Consider the following 20020-nt stretch of genomic DNA (forward strand, 5'->3'; position numbering starts at 1 on the left):
GAGAAAACTAGTTTTCACTGGTTACTCAGAGAAGGGAATAACCTTTGGGATTAGGGCTGTGATTCAGTGAAGTACTCAACTGGTCTAATTTAAAGTACACCTCCTATCCTTGGTGGCTGTGCCTCTCTTGGTGCCTAAATTCACTCTGGGGAAACATCCAATTTCTGTCTTACCAAAAGGTTACCTTTTGGAACCTAGTACCTACTAGCAGAGAGGATCTTCTGAAAAAACTACACTCAGAGATTCTCCAAGCCACTTTTACCTTAGCTCGTCACCACACAGGTTTTTTTTTAGGCTTGTTTTGAAGCCTAAAGAATGACTGAAGTCTTCCCTATATGTGTCCTTCCTTCTCTGAAGAACTTGGACTCTAGGATGTTTGAGAGAATAAGCTACAGGTAGAGAGATTTATTGAGAGAAGGGGGGGAAAAAACACCCAGAAACAAACGAAACAAAAACCTGAGATGTAAAATTTCACCAACATCAATAAGGAATCAACAGGATTCTGAGATCTCGGAACCCTCCCACAGTGGCCTCACCCTCAAACACTTCTTCTTGCTTTGAAACTGAAGAGCAAATTGCTCTTGGTACTGAACATCTGGTCTGGCCAGCAGGGCACTAAGATCACACAAGACAGCCATCAGCTCTCCTTATCTACTTCTACAAACTCGCCAAGACAGAAAAGAAGCAGTTAAGAGCTATAAACCAAGGTCCATTCACCCTTAACATATCCTTCCTAGAGTCCAAGCCATGGGTCTCTCTCTTTATACATTATGTATATAATATGGTCTCCTTTTTAGTAATGCTACAAACTATATAGGCCTTTCTTATAGATTTTTCTTTTATTATTAAATTAATGAGTTATTCATATTTTTATTTCACTTATCTTTGTACCTTTTCACCATTGCAGGATTGTAAAGATAGATCTTCATAAAGTGTCTCTCCTTCTCATGATAACCATAAAAAGGCCTGAAATAAAAGAAAAAGATATTTCATATTATTTTCATCATTCAGAGATGAAATAATGCAACTTATAGCCCTAATTAGACTCAGCTGGCTTAATTCAGTCTTACTTATATTTAGTATTACCAAAAAACAACAAAAAACCTCTAAGACCTATCAATCAAATTTACCACAGGTTAACACATGAAATATTGAAATCTGGTTACTTCTTTTAAAAAGTTTAAAAACACTATTTTAAAAAAACTAGGGACGAAAAGGAGCAGCAAACTATTTATACCTTAATTTCAATCACTGTAACTCTATTAAAACGTGGCTCTTTTCTCTTTATTCTGAGCATGTATAAGAAAAACAGAGACTTTTCAGGCACCTTCTTCCATTACCCATGTTTTCTGCCAAAAACTAAAGCTCTTCATTTAATTAAAAGTCCTTTAATTAACAGCATTTATATTACTTTCCTTGTCTCTGTTTATTATTAATTTTGCTAGTTCACTAATCAGAGACAATTTACCTATTTTATGTATGTATGTAGGTATGTATGTGTATATAACACACATCCAAATCAAATGAAGCCTGTGAAAAGTGTGTAGACAGAAACTTAAGAGATTGAAAAGATCATGGCCATACTTAAGGACTCTAATTATGCTGAGGCTGGGTTTTTCTCAGGGCATCAGCTGGAACAGGGAAAGGGAGAAGCAAAAATCCACATGACAGAGAGAGAAAGAAGTCTTCAGTGAAAGATGAAATAACTTGGGCTATCATGTTATATCATTTCAGGAGGTTCTGAAACTATCCAGTACGTCTGATATACAGGCTACCATTTTCAAAGATGATGTAATTAGAAACAATATATGAACAGGTCTGAACTTGTAGACAAAATTAAAGTTTTATATCTGCCTAGAGTTTCTCTGCAAATAAGTGGCTGGTTAAGTCTTTAGGTGGATAAATCCAATCACTTTTCATTTTAAAAATATTGTCCCTTTATGACAGGCACTAGATAGAACTTTCCCTCATTAGGACGCCATTTCTGACATGTCTGATAGTGTAGTGGACATCAAATATCATTATTTGGGGTATATTTAAACAATTTTTTTAAAAGTTGTTTCCAGTCCTTAGGTCAGAGCCACCTGTATGACTGCTGTAAAGCAATTTCTATTAAAAACAATCTAACTATTTACCAAGGTCTAAAGGTTTTTTATCTTGTCCTTGCCACTTATTTCAATCTTACATCACACCTCTCTTCCTTTTTCCTCCACCATTCTAAACATTTCACCCCTCTAACCTGATCCACTCTCAGGTAACTTGCCATTCCCTCTGCCTGGAAAGCTCTGCCCTGAGCCTTTGTATGGCTTGCTTTCAAGCTTCACTCAGGTGTCTGCTTTAAACTCACTTCAGAAAGGCCTTCTCTGACCATCTCTCTCTATCCTTTCCCCCTTCCCCTTTCTTGACTTTTTAAAATAACACTTACCACTTCCTGTCTAGTTTGCTGCTGTTTACCCCATTTTTGCTGCTATGAAGGAAGGCGTGAAAGAAAGACACATTACGTGAATGATCTCATTCTCTCTCACTGGCAAAATTCAACTCTTTATTTGTTCCTCCTGCTGTAGTATTTTTCATATATATAAATATACCTCTCTAAAGACATGGGTTATCTTTAGCCAGATAAATGGGGAGGGGGGGAGTCTCCATTGGTGTGGTCTATATTCTTTGCTTTGTCTTGGTTTTGCTAACAATCTTTAGGTTTTTACAATTAGCAGCTCATAAATTTCAAAAACTGAAAATAAGTTAAGACTATCAAACCTGTAAAATTCTTTGTAAATCTAAGACTCTGTTTTCATATCTATTGCCCCAAGATATAGCCTGGAAATTTAATAAATTCAGTTCTCTGCTTCTTCTGGCCAAGAAAGTCTCCGTATAATTTAACCTGCAACCCTTCCTTCCTGCTGTTGGCTTTAGTTGATTTTGCCAAAAGAATGCCTCAACAGGGAGACTCTTTAGGGGGAAGAAAGTAGAATAAAGCGGAGTTTGAGAGGAGATATTTTTAAGCTTAAAAATTATATCCGATAATCGGAGTTAGTTTTTAAATATAATAAAAGGAAAGTGAGCACAGATAGCAAAAAATCTCAGTTAATTAATTTAGATGGATTAAGACTCTCTCTATAGGATATTTTCTAGAATCATGGTAGCTACGTGGCAAGGAATCCCAGAAATGAGCCTAAGGTCACGGTCCTCTCTCTTAACCCAGCCTCAGGATAATGCATAGTCTAGGAAGACCGGAATTAAACCTTGCACAAATTTTAACTTGGTAGCTAGATGCAACCTTGTCTACCTTAAAGAAGTAAAGACTATTGAAAGAGTAAAGGAATCACAGAAGCTAGAATGTATGGTAAGAGAAAAGGGAATCCAGGTTAAGAAAAAATATATATATATTAGAATAGGAGAAAAAAGAGAAGGGCAGCCATAAATTAGATTGAACAGCTCATCTTTTGCCCCCAGGTATCCAGATTTGTAACTCAACTACTCTTAAAAATATGGCAATGCCTTTAACAAATACCCATCAAAAATATAGACCGATTGGTGACTAATTATTCATTTCACTAGGCTGTCTGGAGATTCTACTTTGAAATGGGATTATGTATAGGAAAGTTCTTAGAAACTACTAAACATAAAAAATTAGGATATAAAGCTAATGATGATCTTTAACCTAACTGTTGTTGTCACAGCATGGGTATGGACTTTCACCTCATGCATTTATTCAAACAAACAGTTACTGAGCCATATCTACTAAGTGCTCAACACCATACAATATGCTAGGGATATAACAATGGACAAGACAAACATGGTCTTTTTTCTCATGGAGCTTACCTGCTGGTGAGAAAAACATAAAAATTAAGTAAATAAACAAAAATTAAAATAATTGAAAACTATATTAAGTGCTAAAGGAAACAAAGAATAGGATGAGATACAGAATAATAATAATGAAACCTATTTTAAGGGAGGAAGTCTCAGGGAAAACTTCTCTAGAGAGGTGAAGGATTTGAAGAACTGGAGAAGGGTACAGCACTCAAGGAAAGGAAACTGTATGTACAAAGGTGGGGAAGAGCTCAGCACCTCAGAGGAACTGAAAGAAAACCAGTGTTTCTGGATGGAACATAGTGAACAAAGTTACAGAGGCAGGCAGGGATCAGATCACATAGGCTGTGGTTAGGAGCTTAAAGTTTATTCTATGAACAATATGAAGCCACTCAAGGATTTTACATTATTTTAAAAGGATCCAATTTCCATTATAAGAAGGGTACTTTTGCAGCTCTGAAGTGAGACAAGAACAGAAGAAAGGAATTCAATTAAAAGAATACTCTGGTGGTCCAGAGGAAAGCCTAGATTAAGGTAGAAGGAGTAGACAGATTCAAGATGGATTTTGTACAGACATACCAAAGTCAAAATGTTCCAGTATGAACCCCAAATCTTTCTTGCCAGCTGCTCTACCTGCTCCGCCCATCCTTATAGCAGTAGACTCAAAATTTTATAGTCATTCCTGACTCCTCTCACAACCCTCATCCAACCAGACAGCGAATCTTGCTGACTCAACCCTCAGAATAGATCCAGAAGCTATTCTGACTACTCTCCTGCTACTACCCTAGCTCAAGCCACCATATTTTCTCATCCAGATTAATGAAACAGACTCTTAATGCTCTCCCTGTTTCCACTCTTATCCCACTACAATCTATTCTTCATACAGTTGCTAAAGCAATCCTTTTAAGTTTAAGTTAGGTCATGGCTGCTCAAAATCATGCAATAGCTCAAAGTAAAAGTCAAAGTCCTTAGAACCACCTACTGCAATGGTTCTCAAACTTTAGTATGCATTTGAATCATCAGAAAATCAGAAAGGCTTATTTAATTCACTTAGTCTTGGGTGGGACCAAAGAATGTATTTTGATGAAGTTCCCAGGTATGTTAGTCTGAATCCTCTGAGAAGTAGATGTCAAAATGTACAAGAAATTTATTAGGGGAAATAACTGTGAGAGAAAATGAGGGACCCAGGAGAGGTGGGGACAGCCACCAGACTTAGATACAGGTCTGATCCCAAGTGGAGGAGAGAGGGACAGAGGGAAAATCAATGGAAGTGTCTTCTATTGCAGTGTGATTCTAATGAAAGATCAGAACGGCTGTTGGAGAGTCCTCAAGTGTCTCCCCGGAACCTGCCTTAGTACCCTTGCCACACTTAGTCATTGGCTGGGAGAAGCCTCTGGAAGCAACTTCAGCACATATGGGATGATAGTTGGATTTCAGAGCAGTAGCTGGGGCTGTTGGTCAATTATGCTCCCTATTTTTTGGAGATCCGAGTGGTACATTCTCATGGTTGTCAAACTAGCTAAAGCTGATGTTAGTGAAACCAAAGAATGGAAACTATACCTTGAGAACCATTGGCCAGCATGTTCTCCATCCTCTCATACCTCTCCAACCTCACTTTGTCCGACTCTCCTCTCTCTCCATTCCAACATGACCTCCATGCTACTCCTACTCCCTCACTTTCAGTCTTTGCTCAAATGTCATTTACCTTGTTGATGACACCTTCCCTGATTATCCTATGTAAAACTGCCACGAGTTCACTTTCCCACCCCAGTACTGATCCTTCTTATCCTGCTCTACATCTTTTGTTCTACAGCACTAATTGTCATGTGATAAATAGATTTATTTATTTCATGCTCTATGTATTGGTTATTTCTGTTTCCCATTACTAGAATGTAACCTCCTTGGGGGTAGGGATCTTTGTTTTGTTCACCAAAATATTCCAAGCACCTAGAACAGTGCCTGGCACATAGAAGGTGCTCAATAAATATTTGATGAATGAACTACATGAATTTCTACAGTTCTAGGAAGCAGAGAAATGGAAAAGGTTAAAACAGAAAACACTGTTAACCATCTTTCATTGCAATAAAAATGTACATTAAAAAGTTACAGCAAGAGATATGCCCCAGTTCCATTAGATTAGAAGTAAAAGAAAAACAAACAGAGTATGTTTGAATCAGATATGTTTTCCTTCCATTAGAATAGCAATAGAAATACTAGAGATAAATTAAAATTTAAAAAGATGTTATCACATACTTACATTCCTGAAACTAATGACACTTTGAACACGTGCTGAGCAGTGGAAGATGGATTGCCTAAAGCCACATTAAGTGCTCTGTCGATACTGAACGCCATCTGAGAAAGATAGCTTTCTGGCTGCTGTCCATAACCATCATATGGCACATAGAGGTAAGGAAAGATGCCATGTAGATGAAGACACGTCTTCTGACCTAAAATGTAACACATCATAAAGTTTAGTCTCAAGATGCATTTCAAAATTTTAACATTACAAAGCTCAGAGTGTAAGTCATTTATATGTTCCATTGACAACAAAGCTTATCTAAGGTAAGGGCTGAAGAAAATTAACCCATAGTTAAACCCACTTATATTAACTATATTTTACAACAGAACATTTAGAAGCATTTTATAAACATAAGCATTATAGTATGATTTAAACACAGTTTTGATGAAAGTATGTTTGAATATGTCACCCTCACAAACTAGTTTTACATACTTCACTGAATTGCCCTGTAATACCACATAGCACAGAGTTATGAAGCTTACAAAAATTCACTGGAAGTTTATTAGATAAATCAATGTCTGTCTTAAGCTAAATGTTTTCACACAAGAGACTTCGCTAAGACAGAGACAGCTCTGGAAGAAAGGAGAGGGTAAAAGCAGTTCCAAGTGTGTAGAATTTTGCTGGGGGAAAGGAGGGTAAAAACAAAACTTTGCTATTAGAAAAAAAAAAACCTAGACAAAAACCAATGAAAAGGAAATCCTACAGATCAATTGTCTGCAATGGGCTTCTGGATTTGCATTTGGTGGAGTGGGACATGAGGAGACACAATGAGAGGAGAAAAAACAAGCATGCACACTCCCCAGGAAGCCACTATATCAGGTAAGGTGCAGAAGGGGTAAATGGTGCTGACTTGCCAACAGACAATCCGGCAGAGCCACGATAAAGAGAGTAATATGACTAAGAATCTACAAAAGAAGTGTCACAGAAACAGTCATGCATCTATGACAAGGTTAAGTAACAACATAAACAAAAAGCAGATGCACCATTACTCTCATGAATCTGGCAGGGTATGGAAGTGGTTCCTGTCCTCAGAGCATTGTCCCTAGTTCCCCTTGGGTACATGCCATTTGTCTAACTCAAACAGAGAGGAGAACAGCAGTGATGGAAGAACACATCCATTTTTCTCATGCTGTCACTCACTATCGCTGTGCTGCCCTGCCAACACAATCTTCGGGCTTCTTCCCCACCCCTTATCCCACTCTGCTTCACTGGGCTTTTCTTTTGGTAGGAAAGTAACTATTTGTTTGATTACTATTTCCTATTTATAATTTAGAATGATCTATATAAAAATAGTTTTGTGTTTTATTGATATCTTGTATTTACACTTCTTATAGTTAATAACATCTTATTTTTAAGGTACAGCTATAACAGAATTAACAAATCTGGAATAGTTCTTAATTATATAAAGTATAGCAAAATTAGAAAGATTACTCACATAATGAAGCAAGATATATGCTCTCTCGAGTACAGTATTTTGATTTGAACTACCAACTTTCACACTTTTGAAGAACTACAAATTGTGTTGGTGTTAGACCAATTTCAGTTTCTATTTTTAGCAGCAGTTATGCTACGTAATTTCAAAGGAATGTAAAAAATATTTTTGGTTAAAATAAAATTCTTTGACTATTTTCTTTCATTTCTAAATATAACATGGTACTATTTTCTAAACATTGCAGTTTTTTAATTCTTCAAATAGAAACTATTCAAATTGGAATGATGAGTGAGTCTTAAGAAAATATATTTAATCAATTTACTGATATCTACCTGAATGCTTTTTAAACATCTCATGAAAAAAGCTTATAACTTTTACCCTTCTGGATATAAACTACAATTTGGTTAAGAGCAACTGGCATGCTAAACCATGGAGTGAGGGAGGTGGGAAGACAGAGAAGTATTCCCTTTTAAGGCGACAAATCTAATACCAGTGATTACAGAATTACTAGTGTAATAGCATATTTTACAAGCAATATTTTAAGTTCCAAAGTTATTAATTTTACAGTCTATATATCTTAATAATAGAAATTTGGGTGAATCTTAAAGAAATAATTATAAAATTTGATTTCTACTAATAGTTCCTTTATAGGCAGGGTGGTCAAAGTTCATAAAATATTTTTAAAATATCTTTTCACAACTCCTGTGAAGTAAGGGCCAGAGAAATTATCTTTCTATTTATAGGCTTTGGAACTACAGTAATTTGTGGTGTATGATTTAGGAGAAAAGCAGGAATTATTTATTCAGCAGGCACTGGACTAAGTGCTTTACATATACTCATTTCTAAAACTTAGAACAACCTTGCAAGTATCACAAAAGTTAACTTTCCCAAAGTCACATACCCATTAAGTAACTGAATCAGGATTTGAAAGCAGATCAACGAAATCTAAAACCCATGCTCTTTCCATTTAACCATGCTGATTCAATTTTTTAAAAAGTTAATGTTGGTTTCCTCAAACCTTAATTTCTCAGTTCTTATTTTGTATTGTAAACATCTGTTTTCTTATGTGACTCTCCCATTTGACTGCCAATTCTTTGGGAGCTGGTGCTATGTTTGAATGATCATAATATCCCCAGGATCCAGCACAAAACACATAGTATGTGTTTAATAAACATCTGTTAAGTAAATGAATGAAGCCTCAGCAAAATAGAATAATTGTGAAAGGAGAAAGGAATGGCGTGAAAGCCCTGAATATCTGAAAAAACATATCTATGAAAACAGAGGGACTCTGATACAACTAAGGAATACCATCAGGATTTCAACAGGACATGGGTGTTGGGACGAGTCCCCAGCTTACTGCACTTTCCTACTCTGCATGACCCAAAGTCCCATTAAAGCTGGAGTCACTACATCAACACAGATGTACCTATTTCTGGTTCTCCAGCAGCTAGGGATGGCTCGGTGCCTTACTCATTACCCTTTCCCAACAATAACCTCCTGAAGAACAACTACAGCACAAAGAATTCTTTCCACGGCACTGATGGCTTTACTATAGAGTAAGAATCACAGAGACGAAAATGATGAGAAACAAAAGAAACTCAAAAAATTAAGTAAGGAAAGAGGAATGTGCTAAAATGAATATGAGTCAATTTTTTTGGCATAGGGTGTCTCTTACTATTGGAAAATTTGTAGTTATGCAATGGCTTTACTTTACCTTGACAAGATACAGATCACTTCTAGACATTTCCTTCCATCAGCTCTACCCCCAACAGACGTGTAGAGCTATACAGATGTAAAGTCTCTTCGAGATCAACTAGTCTACCCCAACCCCCATCACTTAGGATTAGGTTCACTTGTGAGAACACAACCTAAAATCAGTAGCTCAAGCATTAAATTGTGGCTTCTTTTCCATAAAGAAGTATTAGGTGGTATTAGGGATTTACGTTTTTTCAACATATAGTTAGTGGCCTAATTAAGAGGAACTTGAGACTTCAGTCCAGATGCTTTTCCACTATATTTTAAGAACGTTTTCATAAAATTAGTGAAAGCTATGCTATTTTGAAACCTAACTAAATGATTTGGGATTCTTACAAGATTTAGAATATTAGCTATTTCTAGTTAACATGTGGATCCAAACAAAGAATATACCCCTACTTTCTGAGTGTCCCCTCTTATTGTCAAGTTAAACTGAATTAAGGGCAACAAATCCAGTTTCAAAAGATTTTTAAGAGTTTGGATTTTCCACCTGGCCCAATGGTGTAGTGGTTAACTTTGTGCACTCTGCTTTAGCAGCCCAGGGTTTGCAGGTTCGGATCCTGGGCGTGGACCTATACACTGCTTGTCAAGCCATGCTGCGGTGGCATCCCACATACAAAAATAGAGGAAGATGCCACAGATGTTAGTTCAGGGCCAATCATCCTCACCAAAAAAATTAAATTTAAAAAAAAGAGTTTGGATTTCCAATTTGACTGATGTTGCTTTATTCAGAAACTGCAACAAAGCTGTTTCAGGAAAGCTCCATGGAATCTTGTCACAGCATAAATGCTGGCTTTTAAAGACACCATGGCAAAACTGTGGGATTGGCCACTTTTCAATTGTGTGTAAGTAGGGTTTCTAAAACCAAAGTAGGTGTCCCTGTTAACACATAGTACTTGGGTACTCTGAATCTAATCTTTCACAGAACTTACAATTATCTAACCATTAAGTCCTCTGTATTCCAATGTTTCTTATGTCATTTTCCCATCTTTTCTTCTATATTTTGAAATGCCTAGATTTGGTCTCTTAATTAAATTGTGCATCTAAAATCTTGTTAGTTTATCTGTAGCAAAATTACCCGTATTTTTGTAGATCCACTTTTGATAAACAGAAAGACTAACGTACCAATCCTCTTAACTCTCGGGTCTGCAAATTCTTTTCTGTAAAGTGGCAGATAGTAAATATTTTAGGCTTTATAGGCCACACTGTTTCTGATACAACCACCTAACTTTGCTGTTATAGCCTGAAAGTAGCCATAGACAGTATTTAAGTGAATGAGTATGGCTGTGTTCCAATAAAATTTCATTTACAATAACGGGCAACAGCAGGGATTTGGTTCACGGACAGCAGTTTGCCAATCCCTGCTCTAATGGATTAGATTTCTTCATCATCCAGAAAAGTTTAGTGTCTTCTTCCTTTTTTTTTTTTAAACAAGCTGACTGGTAACCACAATCAAAATCATGCTGGCCTAAGAGTATCTTAGGAGACTGAATAAGAAATGCTTATGCGTAATTTGCAAAATTCATCTCCCAAATCTCAAATTCAATCTACACAAGATTTTAAACAACTCTACAGAGCTATAAAACAAAAAAAAATTGATATGTGAAGATGAAAATTCCTATTTATAGAATTTTTCATATTTTCTTCTTCCTGGAATATCTCTTTGTAAGTTTTATATCATTATCTATTTCCCTGCAGTCTTTCTTTGCTTCTATCTTTCTAAAGTTTCACTTCATCTTTCTTTCCCCATCCCCACAAAACTACAAAATGAACCAAACCCCTCATAGTCACAGTTAGAAAGCGTTAGATCACCTATTCTCATTAAAAAAAAAAAGTCTTAAGTATATTACTCTTAGCCCTAGAAATTACATATTCAGAATTTATCCTAAGGAAAAAATTAAGAATGTACATGAAGATTTAGACATTAAGAGGCTAAGACAGTATTACTAATAATAGTAAAAAAATTGATGACAATTTCCAAAAATAGGAGATTAAGTAATTATGATATATCCGTATCATAGAATAAATCTATGGCTCTCATACCAAATCCTGCTTGCTGCCTGTTTCTGTAAAAATAAAGTTTGATTGGAACACACTATACCCATTTTGAATGGTCTAAGGCTGCTTCTGCTGCAGGCAGAGTTGAATAGTTGCATCAGAGACCTTCTAGCCCTTAAAGTGTAAAAAATATATTACACAGCCCTTTACAGAATAAGTTTGCTAACTTCAGCAACAGATAGTGTTGAAGTATATTTCCTACCATGAGCAGATGTTTATAATATTTTTATTTTAGGTAATATTCAGGTTTTATTCAGGTTAATATAAATAATATATTAAATCAGACAATGGATGATTTTCATCTTGCTTATATATATTTTCTAAATATTATACAATTTGTGTAGAGAAAGGCAGGTAGGAAGGAGTCACCTACTTCTAAATGACCCAGAAATTACAAAAAGCAAAAACAAAAACAAAACCAACAACTAAGTACGATCACTAACTTTACAAAAGGCATATGCACATAACTTCCTGTTGAACAGTTTCTCTTCATTTTCTCTCTTCACTGTAAATAATGTTTTGGGGTTTCACATTTATTCATTCTATTTTATTTCTTCAACTAAAGTATACAGGACTTTCTTTAGAATCATTGGTTTTAAGTTACTAATCCCATGTTACTAACAGAACTATATCCCTCAAACACCAGACGTTTCAAAGGTCTATTTTATTCATCTATTTGTCTACGGTATCTTTGTACTTCCAGTGCTAATCATGGTTGGTTCTTTCACTCACAAATATAGGCATAAATTATCCATTCATCAAATAATTTTTAGAAGCCCAGTGTTAGGTGCTAGACCACAGGCTGCTCATAATCACAGTCCTTGATCTCACGGACTTTGCACTCTCCTCAGAGATAAAGACGAGTAAATAGGCAATTACATGTAGTATGGTAATTCTATATCCAGAAGTATCTAACTCAGATTTGTGAGAACATAGGAAACCTTCCCAGAAGAAGCAACAAAAGAGCAAAGTGAGAAAGAATGTTGCAGTACGTACGGAAACCTGAAGACAAATGAGAACATGGGATGGTCTCAGAAAGGGAAAAAATGTAGGTAGGATGAAGCAAGGAGTGCAACACAGAGGAAGACAACGCACATATGTGTGAGTGTAAGAGAGAGTGTGTGTGTGTGAGAGAGAAGACTCTACGACCTGTGTGGATTTGCACCCTATAAAGTTTTCTTGTGGACACATTGTGGAGAAGCTAGGGACGGAACTATAATAGGAAGATCTGTTTAGCAGGCTGTTGGAGTAATTCAGGCAAGAGATGTCAGCAGAGATGGAGAAAACATCAAGAAGGATTTAGGGCATAAAATAACTGACTGAAATTTGACGGTAGGGTAAAGGAGAAAAAATCAAACATGACCCCAAATTTTGATTTAAGCAACTGGATAGATGGGAGTGTCATTCAAAAGAAAACTAAGAAAGAGTAGGTTGATTTGTTTCGAACTTGTGGAATTTTACATCTATAGAATTTCCACATGGAGATTTACATTAAGCACAATTAGGTACACAGATGTGGAGCTTAGAGAGAGATCTGGGCTAGAGAAGAAGACAGATCTGAGAGCACGAGTGGCAACTGGGAAAGACTGCTCAGCGAGAACAGACAGACAAGAAAAGCAGGGCGGCATGGGGGAGCTGGCCCCATTGCCAAGTGGTTAAGTTCACGCGCTCTGCTTTGGCAGCCCAGGGTTTGTCAGTTCAGGTCCTGGGCACGGACCTACACACTGCTCATCAAGCCATGCTTTGGTGGCATCCCACACAGAAGAACTAGAATGACCTACAACTAGGATATACAACTATGTACTGGGGTTTCGGGGAGAAAAAAAAAAAGAGGAAGGTTGGCAACAGATGTTAGCTCAGGGCCAATCTTCCTCACCAAAAAGAATACCTTTAAAAAAAGAAAGAAAGAAAGAAAGAAAAGGGGTAAAAGATAGAAACTTGAGGAATGTTAATATTTAAGGGAGGAATAGAAGATTATGATTTTGTGGGATGTTAAAGAATGAGCCCCTAAGAGAGGTGCCAGGCAAGAAAGGGAGATAATAGTCAGTGAATAACTGAGAATGTATGTTAGCCATGCAACCAGAGTTCCCAGGGTCCAGTAGAAATGTCTAAGAGAAAGGCAAGCAATGAGAGGATGGATCAGACACTGAAAGCAAGACACAGATAAAAGTATATAAGAAATGGGAAGAGGCACTTCCAGAATGGCAGAGGAAAGACCTTTGAAAACCTATGCTCTGGAAAGCAAAAGGAACACTGGCAAATAGTGTCAAAATCAACTTTTTCCAGCACTCTGGAAATTAACTAAAGGCTGTGACAATCCAAGAGTGTCTACTCAAGAAAACCAGTTGAATCTTAGCAAGAATAACAAGCTTTGTGGTGTTTTAATTTGCCCTAATCCAATCTCCCAACCCCAGCTCCAAGGTAGCCTTGAAAACCAAAGCCTTGCAACCATGGTAGCTGTAAAAACCAAAAGCCAAAGCAGGCACTGCAGAGCCCAGAACAGATGTGGAATTACTCAAAAGCCCCATTCTATCAAAACTGTCACTATCTGACCTGCCTTGTAGATTGCTAAAAAGCTCCATTCTCAAGGCTTGTCTTTGATTCAGACTCAAAGCTCACTCTATGTGTATAGTCCTATCTGCAGCATATATTTTATTTAAGTTTTTTAATTTTTTTTTTAGGAAGATTAGCCCTGAGCTAACTACTGCCAATCCTCCTCTTTTTGCTGAGGAAGACTGGCCCTGAGCTCACATCCACGCCCATCTTCCTCTACTTTATACGTGGGATGCCTACCACAGCATGGCATGCCAAGCAGTGCCATGTCCGCACCTGGGATCCCAACTGATGAACCCCGCGCCGCCAAGAAGCAGAATGTGTGAACTTAACTGCTCCGCCACTGGGCCGGCCCCTGCAGCATATATTTTAAAACAACCAGCAGCAATTGCTTAACCTCACAGTTATGAGAGGGAGTTTTACAGTTGCAGCTAATAAGAGCCTGACCAAAAAACTTGAAAAACGGGGGAATGAAATGTCAATAAGCGGCTTTGAAAAGCTCTGATACAGTCCTGGGAAATTAGAAGGCTATGCATATGTGTGGAGCTGTGTGCATGCTGAGGAAGTCCTGAGAAAGCCCTAATCTTCACTTCTGGCTGAACTTGAGGCTCTGCTCCAACACACACACACAACACACAACACACACACACACACACACACACACACACACAGAGTCTCTCAGCAAAAGCTGGAAGGAGACCTACTGGCTCAAGGCATTTAAAGAAATCTCTGACCAGGAATTAACTAACCACTAAGCTAGCTGAATAGAGACTTCAAAGAATAGAGACTATACAGAATTAGCTCAGGAAAGTCACTAAAGAAGCAGACAGCAACATCACCAACGGAACAAAAACAAATCCTGGGGGTAGGGAGGAATATGATTTCCTTAACTGTCACATTATTTAAATTGTCTAGTTTTCAACAAAAAAATTATAAGACATAGAAAGAAATAGGGAAGTATGGCCCATACACAGGAAAAAAAGCAGTCAATAGAAACTGTCCCTAAAGAAGCTCAGATGTTGGTCTTACCAGACAAAGACTTTAAACCAGTTATTCTAAATATTTCAAAGAACTAAAGGAAATTATGTCTAAAGAATTAAAGGAAAGTTCGAGAATCATACCTTACATAATCGAGACGAAGAGACAGAAATTATAACAAAGAATCAAACAGAAATACTGGAGTTGAAAAGTGCAGTAACAGAAATTAAAAATTTACTAGAGAGGGTCAACAGCATATTTGATTGGCACAAGAAAGAATCACTGAGCTTGAAGACAGGTCAGTTGAAATTCTCCAATCTGAGGAACAAAAACAAAAATAATGAAGAGAAATTAACAGAGGCTCAGAGATCTGTGAGACTCCATCAAGCATCCCAACATATACATAACGTGAGTTTCAGGAGGAGAGGAGAGAGAGAAAGGAGTGGAAAGAATATTTGAAAAAATAATGGCCAAAAACTTTCCAAATTTGATGGAAAACGTTAATCTGCATATCTAAGAAGCTCAACAAACTTCAAAGTGGGACAAACTTGAAAAGATCCACACTTAGACATATGATAGCCAATCTGTCAAAAGACAAAAAGAAAATCCTGAAAGCAGAAAAGCAATTCATCATGTTCAAACTTTCCTCAGTAAGATTAATAGCTGATTTTTCATTAGAAACCATAAAGGCCAGTGGGCAGTGGGATGATATAGTCAAAAGTGATGAAAGAAAAAGACTGTCAGCCAAGAATTCTATATCTAGCAAAACTACCCTTCAAAAATGAAGGAGAGCTGGGTGAGGTGGGGAAAAAAAGAAAAAATTGAGATATTCCCAAATAAAAAAAAATTGAGAGAAATCATCACACCTAGCAGACCTGCCCTACAAGAACAACTAAAGGATGTTTCCTTTCAGGCTGAAATGAAAAAACAATAGACAGTAACTTAAATCCACACTAAGCAATAAAGAACACCAATAAAGGTAACTACATAGGTAAATACCAAAGATAATAAAAACAGGGGCCAGCCCTGTGGCACAGCGGTTAAGTGGGCACGTTCCACTTCAGTGGCCCGGGGTTCACCGGTTCAGATCCCGGGTGCAGACATGGCACCGCTTGGCAAGCCATGCTGTGGTAGGCATCCCACATATAAAGTAGAGGAAGATGGGCACGGACGTTAGCTCACGGCTGGTCTTCCTCAGCAAAAGAGGAGGATTGGCAGCAATAAACTCAGGGCTAATCTTCCTCAAAAGAAAAATAATAATAATAAAAACATTTTTTGTTTGTAACTCTTGTTTGCCTATCTCATTTAAAGGACAGGTACATAAAATAATAATTATAAAATTGTCTTGATGGGCTTATAATGTGTAAAGATGTAATTTATACAAATGGTGTTATATTGGAGCAAAGTTTTTATATACTACTAAAATTAAACTGGGATTAATCCAAACTAGACTGTTTTAAATTAAGATATTAGGTGTAATTCCCACGGCAACTATGAAAAAAATAACTAAAATTTTATATATATATATATACACGTATGTATATATATATATATAAGAAACAATAATGGAATTAAAATAGTATAATAGAAAATAACTAGGATAAAAGAAGGCTATAATTGAGGAAGAGAGCAACAAAAAAGCATGAGACATAGAGAAAACAAAAAAATGGCAGATGTAAAACTATACAGAACTATGTAGGTGGCCGCAGGGACACATTATATCTTGGCCTATAGCTCTCTACTCAATGGGGAGGATCAATTTTCCGATTTTTACATTCACCAGTACAATCTGCGGTACTATGCCAAATGAGGAGACTTTACAGAAGCATCACAAGCCAAAGAAATTCTGGAGATTAGAATCCTTTGTCTCAGCCATATACTCTATATCCAGAAGAATCATCACCGAGGAAAAAGGAAAAAGGTTGATGTAAGGGGTATTTTTGAAGAAAATAAAGAATATGATTAGTATTTAGATGGAAAACACTGTAACTGCATCTCATTCTTGAAGGATCAGCTCACTTGCTAATTTAATTATATCCACCTTCCTTTACCTACAATAGTAACTTTAAAACTTGTTTCCTCATTTATGTTCTCACAGCACCTGTACAACTCTACCACGGCATTTATCATATTATGCTATACATAAACTTATACTCAGTGGAATCACATCATATATACACTTTATTTACTGCGTAGAAAGAAATCAAGGGGGACAGGAGGAGACACATGAAGGGAGAAAGAACAAATGAATGAATATGAAAACACAATGAAATGGCACCAGTGTGTCCAATCAATAAATTTAACTTCTAGAGCCATGAGGTAGGGTATACACACAAATTTGTTGTTCCTTAGTTAGTCTCAGTTACTTTGTCCTTCTAACAGCAGAAGCACCTCCTATTGAGAGAGGCAACTAAGTATGATTCTATTGTCTAAAAGCTACATTTCACAGTTTTCATAAAGCATGGCCCTGTTTGCAGACCAACTATTTCAACTATGGCTCAAATGAGGAAACAGTGATTAGTGTCTATATCTAAGCAAAACAAAGCTGTTGGACTTATTGAAAGATACTGTGGCTGGTTTCATGCAATTCAAGAGACTGTCAAGGGAATTCTGCCTGTGAGGTTTTAATCTCATTCCTTTGCTTCAGAACCTAATCTGCATGTAAGATGCAACTTCACTCTGTCTCTGCACCTACAGTGTGAGTTCCTTGAACACACATATCATGTCTTCTTATTCTCCCTATTCTCAATGCCTAGCAGAGAGCCTGGAATACAGTGGATGTTTGATACATGCTGGGCAAGCATGTGTGGTATAATAAAAATATACATATTTGGTCTTTGTGCCTGATTCCTGACACAGAACTTCTAAAACCCTTGGCAATTCCTGAGAGATAGGAATGACTTTTGTTATTCATAATAAAGCCCTTTCAACCATACCTGAATTTATGCTAATGAGGTCTCTTGGTGAGGTCTTTAGATAACTTCTGAACTGGGGCTGGTTGCCAGAGGAATCAATAGTATCATTAGAGGGTTGAAACTTTCAACCCCATTTCCCCCCCTACCTCACTTCCAGGGAGGGGAGAGAGACTTAAGATTTAGTTCAATCATCACCGGCCAATGATTTAATCATTCGTACCTTTAAAATGAAACTTCAGTAAAAACTCTTGAACAATGAGGTTTTGCGGAGCTCCTGGTTGGTGGTGCATCCTGAGTCCACGGGGACAGAGGCATCTGCGCTCAGGATCCTTCTGAACCTTGCCCTATGTATCTGTTCATCTGGCTCTTCATTTCTATTCTTTATAATAAACTGTATAACACTTTCCTGAGTTCTGAGCTGTTCTAGCATTTACTGAACCTGGGAGGGTGGGGGGTTGTGGGAAGCTCCAAATTCGTAGTCGGCTGGGCAGATGCGCAGGTAGCCTGGGGACTCCATTTGTGCCTGGCATGTGAATTGGGGGCAGTCTTGTGGGACTGATTCCTTACCCACTGGGGTCTGCACTAACTTTGGGTAGTTAGTGTCACAAGTGAATTGAATTGTAGAACATCCACAGTCGATCTCAGAGCATTGAGACTTTCTTGTTGGAAAGGTGACAAAATAAGGATGTCATTTTCATACTAGGTAACTCCTAAGAAGGCTTTCAACTGAGTCTAGTAGAAAATCTGACTTCTATTTTCTCTCCTTATAAAGAATTTATTTTCAAATGATAATGAAGATATTTATAATGTCCTCCCATATCCCCCTATTTGCAAGGGGATTCAGAGACTGAAATAAGAACCAATTTTCCATTTTAAATAACAGTAAAATAACCAATAACATATAACATACAAATTCTTTTATAATTAATAGATCAAGAAGCTGACGAAATGATGTGTCCAAAGTCCATATGTAATTTAATTTGCAATTATTATTACAGAAAGGAAATCCGTAATTACCATGACTTTCACAGTGATTGTGAACCTCAGTTTGGGTACTGGTTAAAGGGCCACACACCAAGGTATATCATCATAGTTTTCCTAAAAAGCCTAGCCTTAAAAAATTAAACTAACAGTGGTTTCAAACCAGAATCTCCAAGAAAATGTATACTTTTCAGACTAAATGTCTTATAATTAACTAGTGTTTATTAACCTCTGCTAAAAATAAAATTTCAGCCTGTAAACAAATATTGTTTTAGTTTTGGACATTTTAGCCAGAATGGTCACACACACTAATCTTTGTGGTATTTCAATTGAAAGGTAAGTAATACAACGTCTTGAAGTAAAATTAATAACCTGATCATAGTTTGAAAATTCACCTCAGATGATTTAAAGCAGTATTAATAGCTAATCAAGATAAACTTAGTGTCCAATCAAATTTGTATATAAATGCCTGAATTTTCTTTCAAGGACACATAAATAAAAAATGTCATACGAAATTATGTAAATCTAGTAAATTGTTCAACCATACATTACGGTAGCTGAACAATCAAGGACCTTAAAATTTTATCTATCTACAAAAAAGTGAGAAAACAACCCACAGAATAAGAGAAAACTATTTGGAAATCATATTTGATGAGGAACTTGTATCTAGAATAAACAACTCTTACAACTCAAAAAGACAACTCAATTTTTAAATGGACATGGGCTCTAAATAGACGTTTCTCCAAGAAGATATAAAAATGGCCAATAAGTACATGAAAAGATGCTCTACATCAGTAGGAGTAGTGAAATGCAAATCAAAACCACAATGAAACACCACTTCACACCCACTAGATGGCTGTAATTAAAAAGTCAGACAATAACAAGTGTTGTGGAGAAACTGGAAACCTCATATACCACTGATAGGAATGTTAAATGGTAGGGCTGCTTTGGAAAATAGTCTGGTAGTTCCTCAAAAGGTTAAACATAGAGTTATCGTATAATGAGCAATTTTACTCCAAGATATATGCCCAAGATAAATAAAAATATAAATCCACACAAAAACTTGTACATGAATGCTCATAGCAGCATTATTCATAATAGCCAGAAGGTGGTAATAACCCAAATGTCTACCAACAGATGAATGGATAAACATAACATGGAATATCCATACAATGGAATATTTATTCAGCCATAAAAAGGAATGAAATACTGATACAGGCTATAACATGGATGAACCTC

The 20020-nt window shown here is 36.8% G+C and overlaps 1 protein-coding gene across 8 annotated transcripts in view; it reads right to left on the bottom strand.

Moving 5' to 3' along the window:
* REV3L (REV3 like, DNA directed polymerase zeta catalytic subunit) overlaps positions 1–20020 on the bottom strand; it is a 172507-nt gene that overhangs the window by 117682 nt on the left and 34805 nt on the right. For all 8 annotated transcript variants that reach the window (XR_011497869.1, XM_070496645.1, XM_070496644.1 and 5 more), the window contains 2 exons: positions 6068–6257; positions 892–966 (listed from right to left, as the gene is read on the bottom strand). Coding sequence is in view for 7 of the 8 variants with exons in the window: in XM_070496641.1 (XP_070352742.1) it covers positions 892–966; positions 6068–6257 (265 nt within the window). In the remaining variant the exon portion in view is untranslated. The remainder of the gene's footprint in view (positions 1–891; positions 967–6067; positions 6258–20020) is intronic.

The sequence above is a fragment of the Equus asinus genome, chromosome 24 (assembly GCF_041296235.1).
Source record: "Equus asinus isolate D_3611 breed Donkey chromosome 24, EquAss-T2T_v2, whole genome shotgun sequence".
Classification (NCBI taxonomy): Eukaryota; Metazoa; Chordata; class Mammalia; order Perissodactyla; family Equidae; genus Equus; species Equus asinus.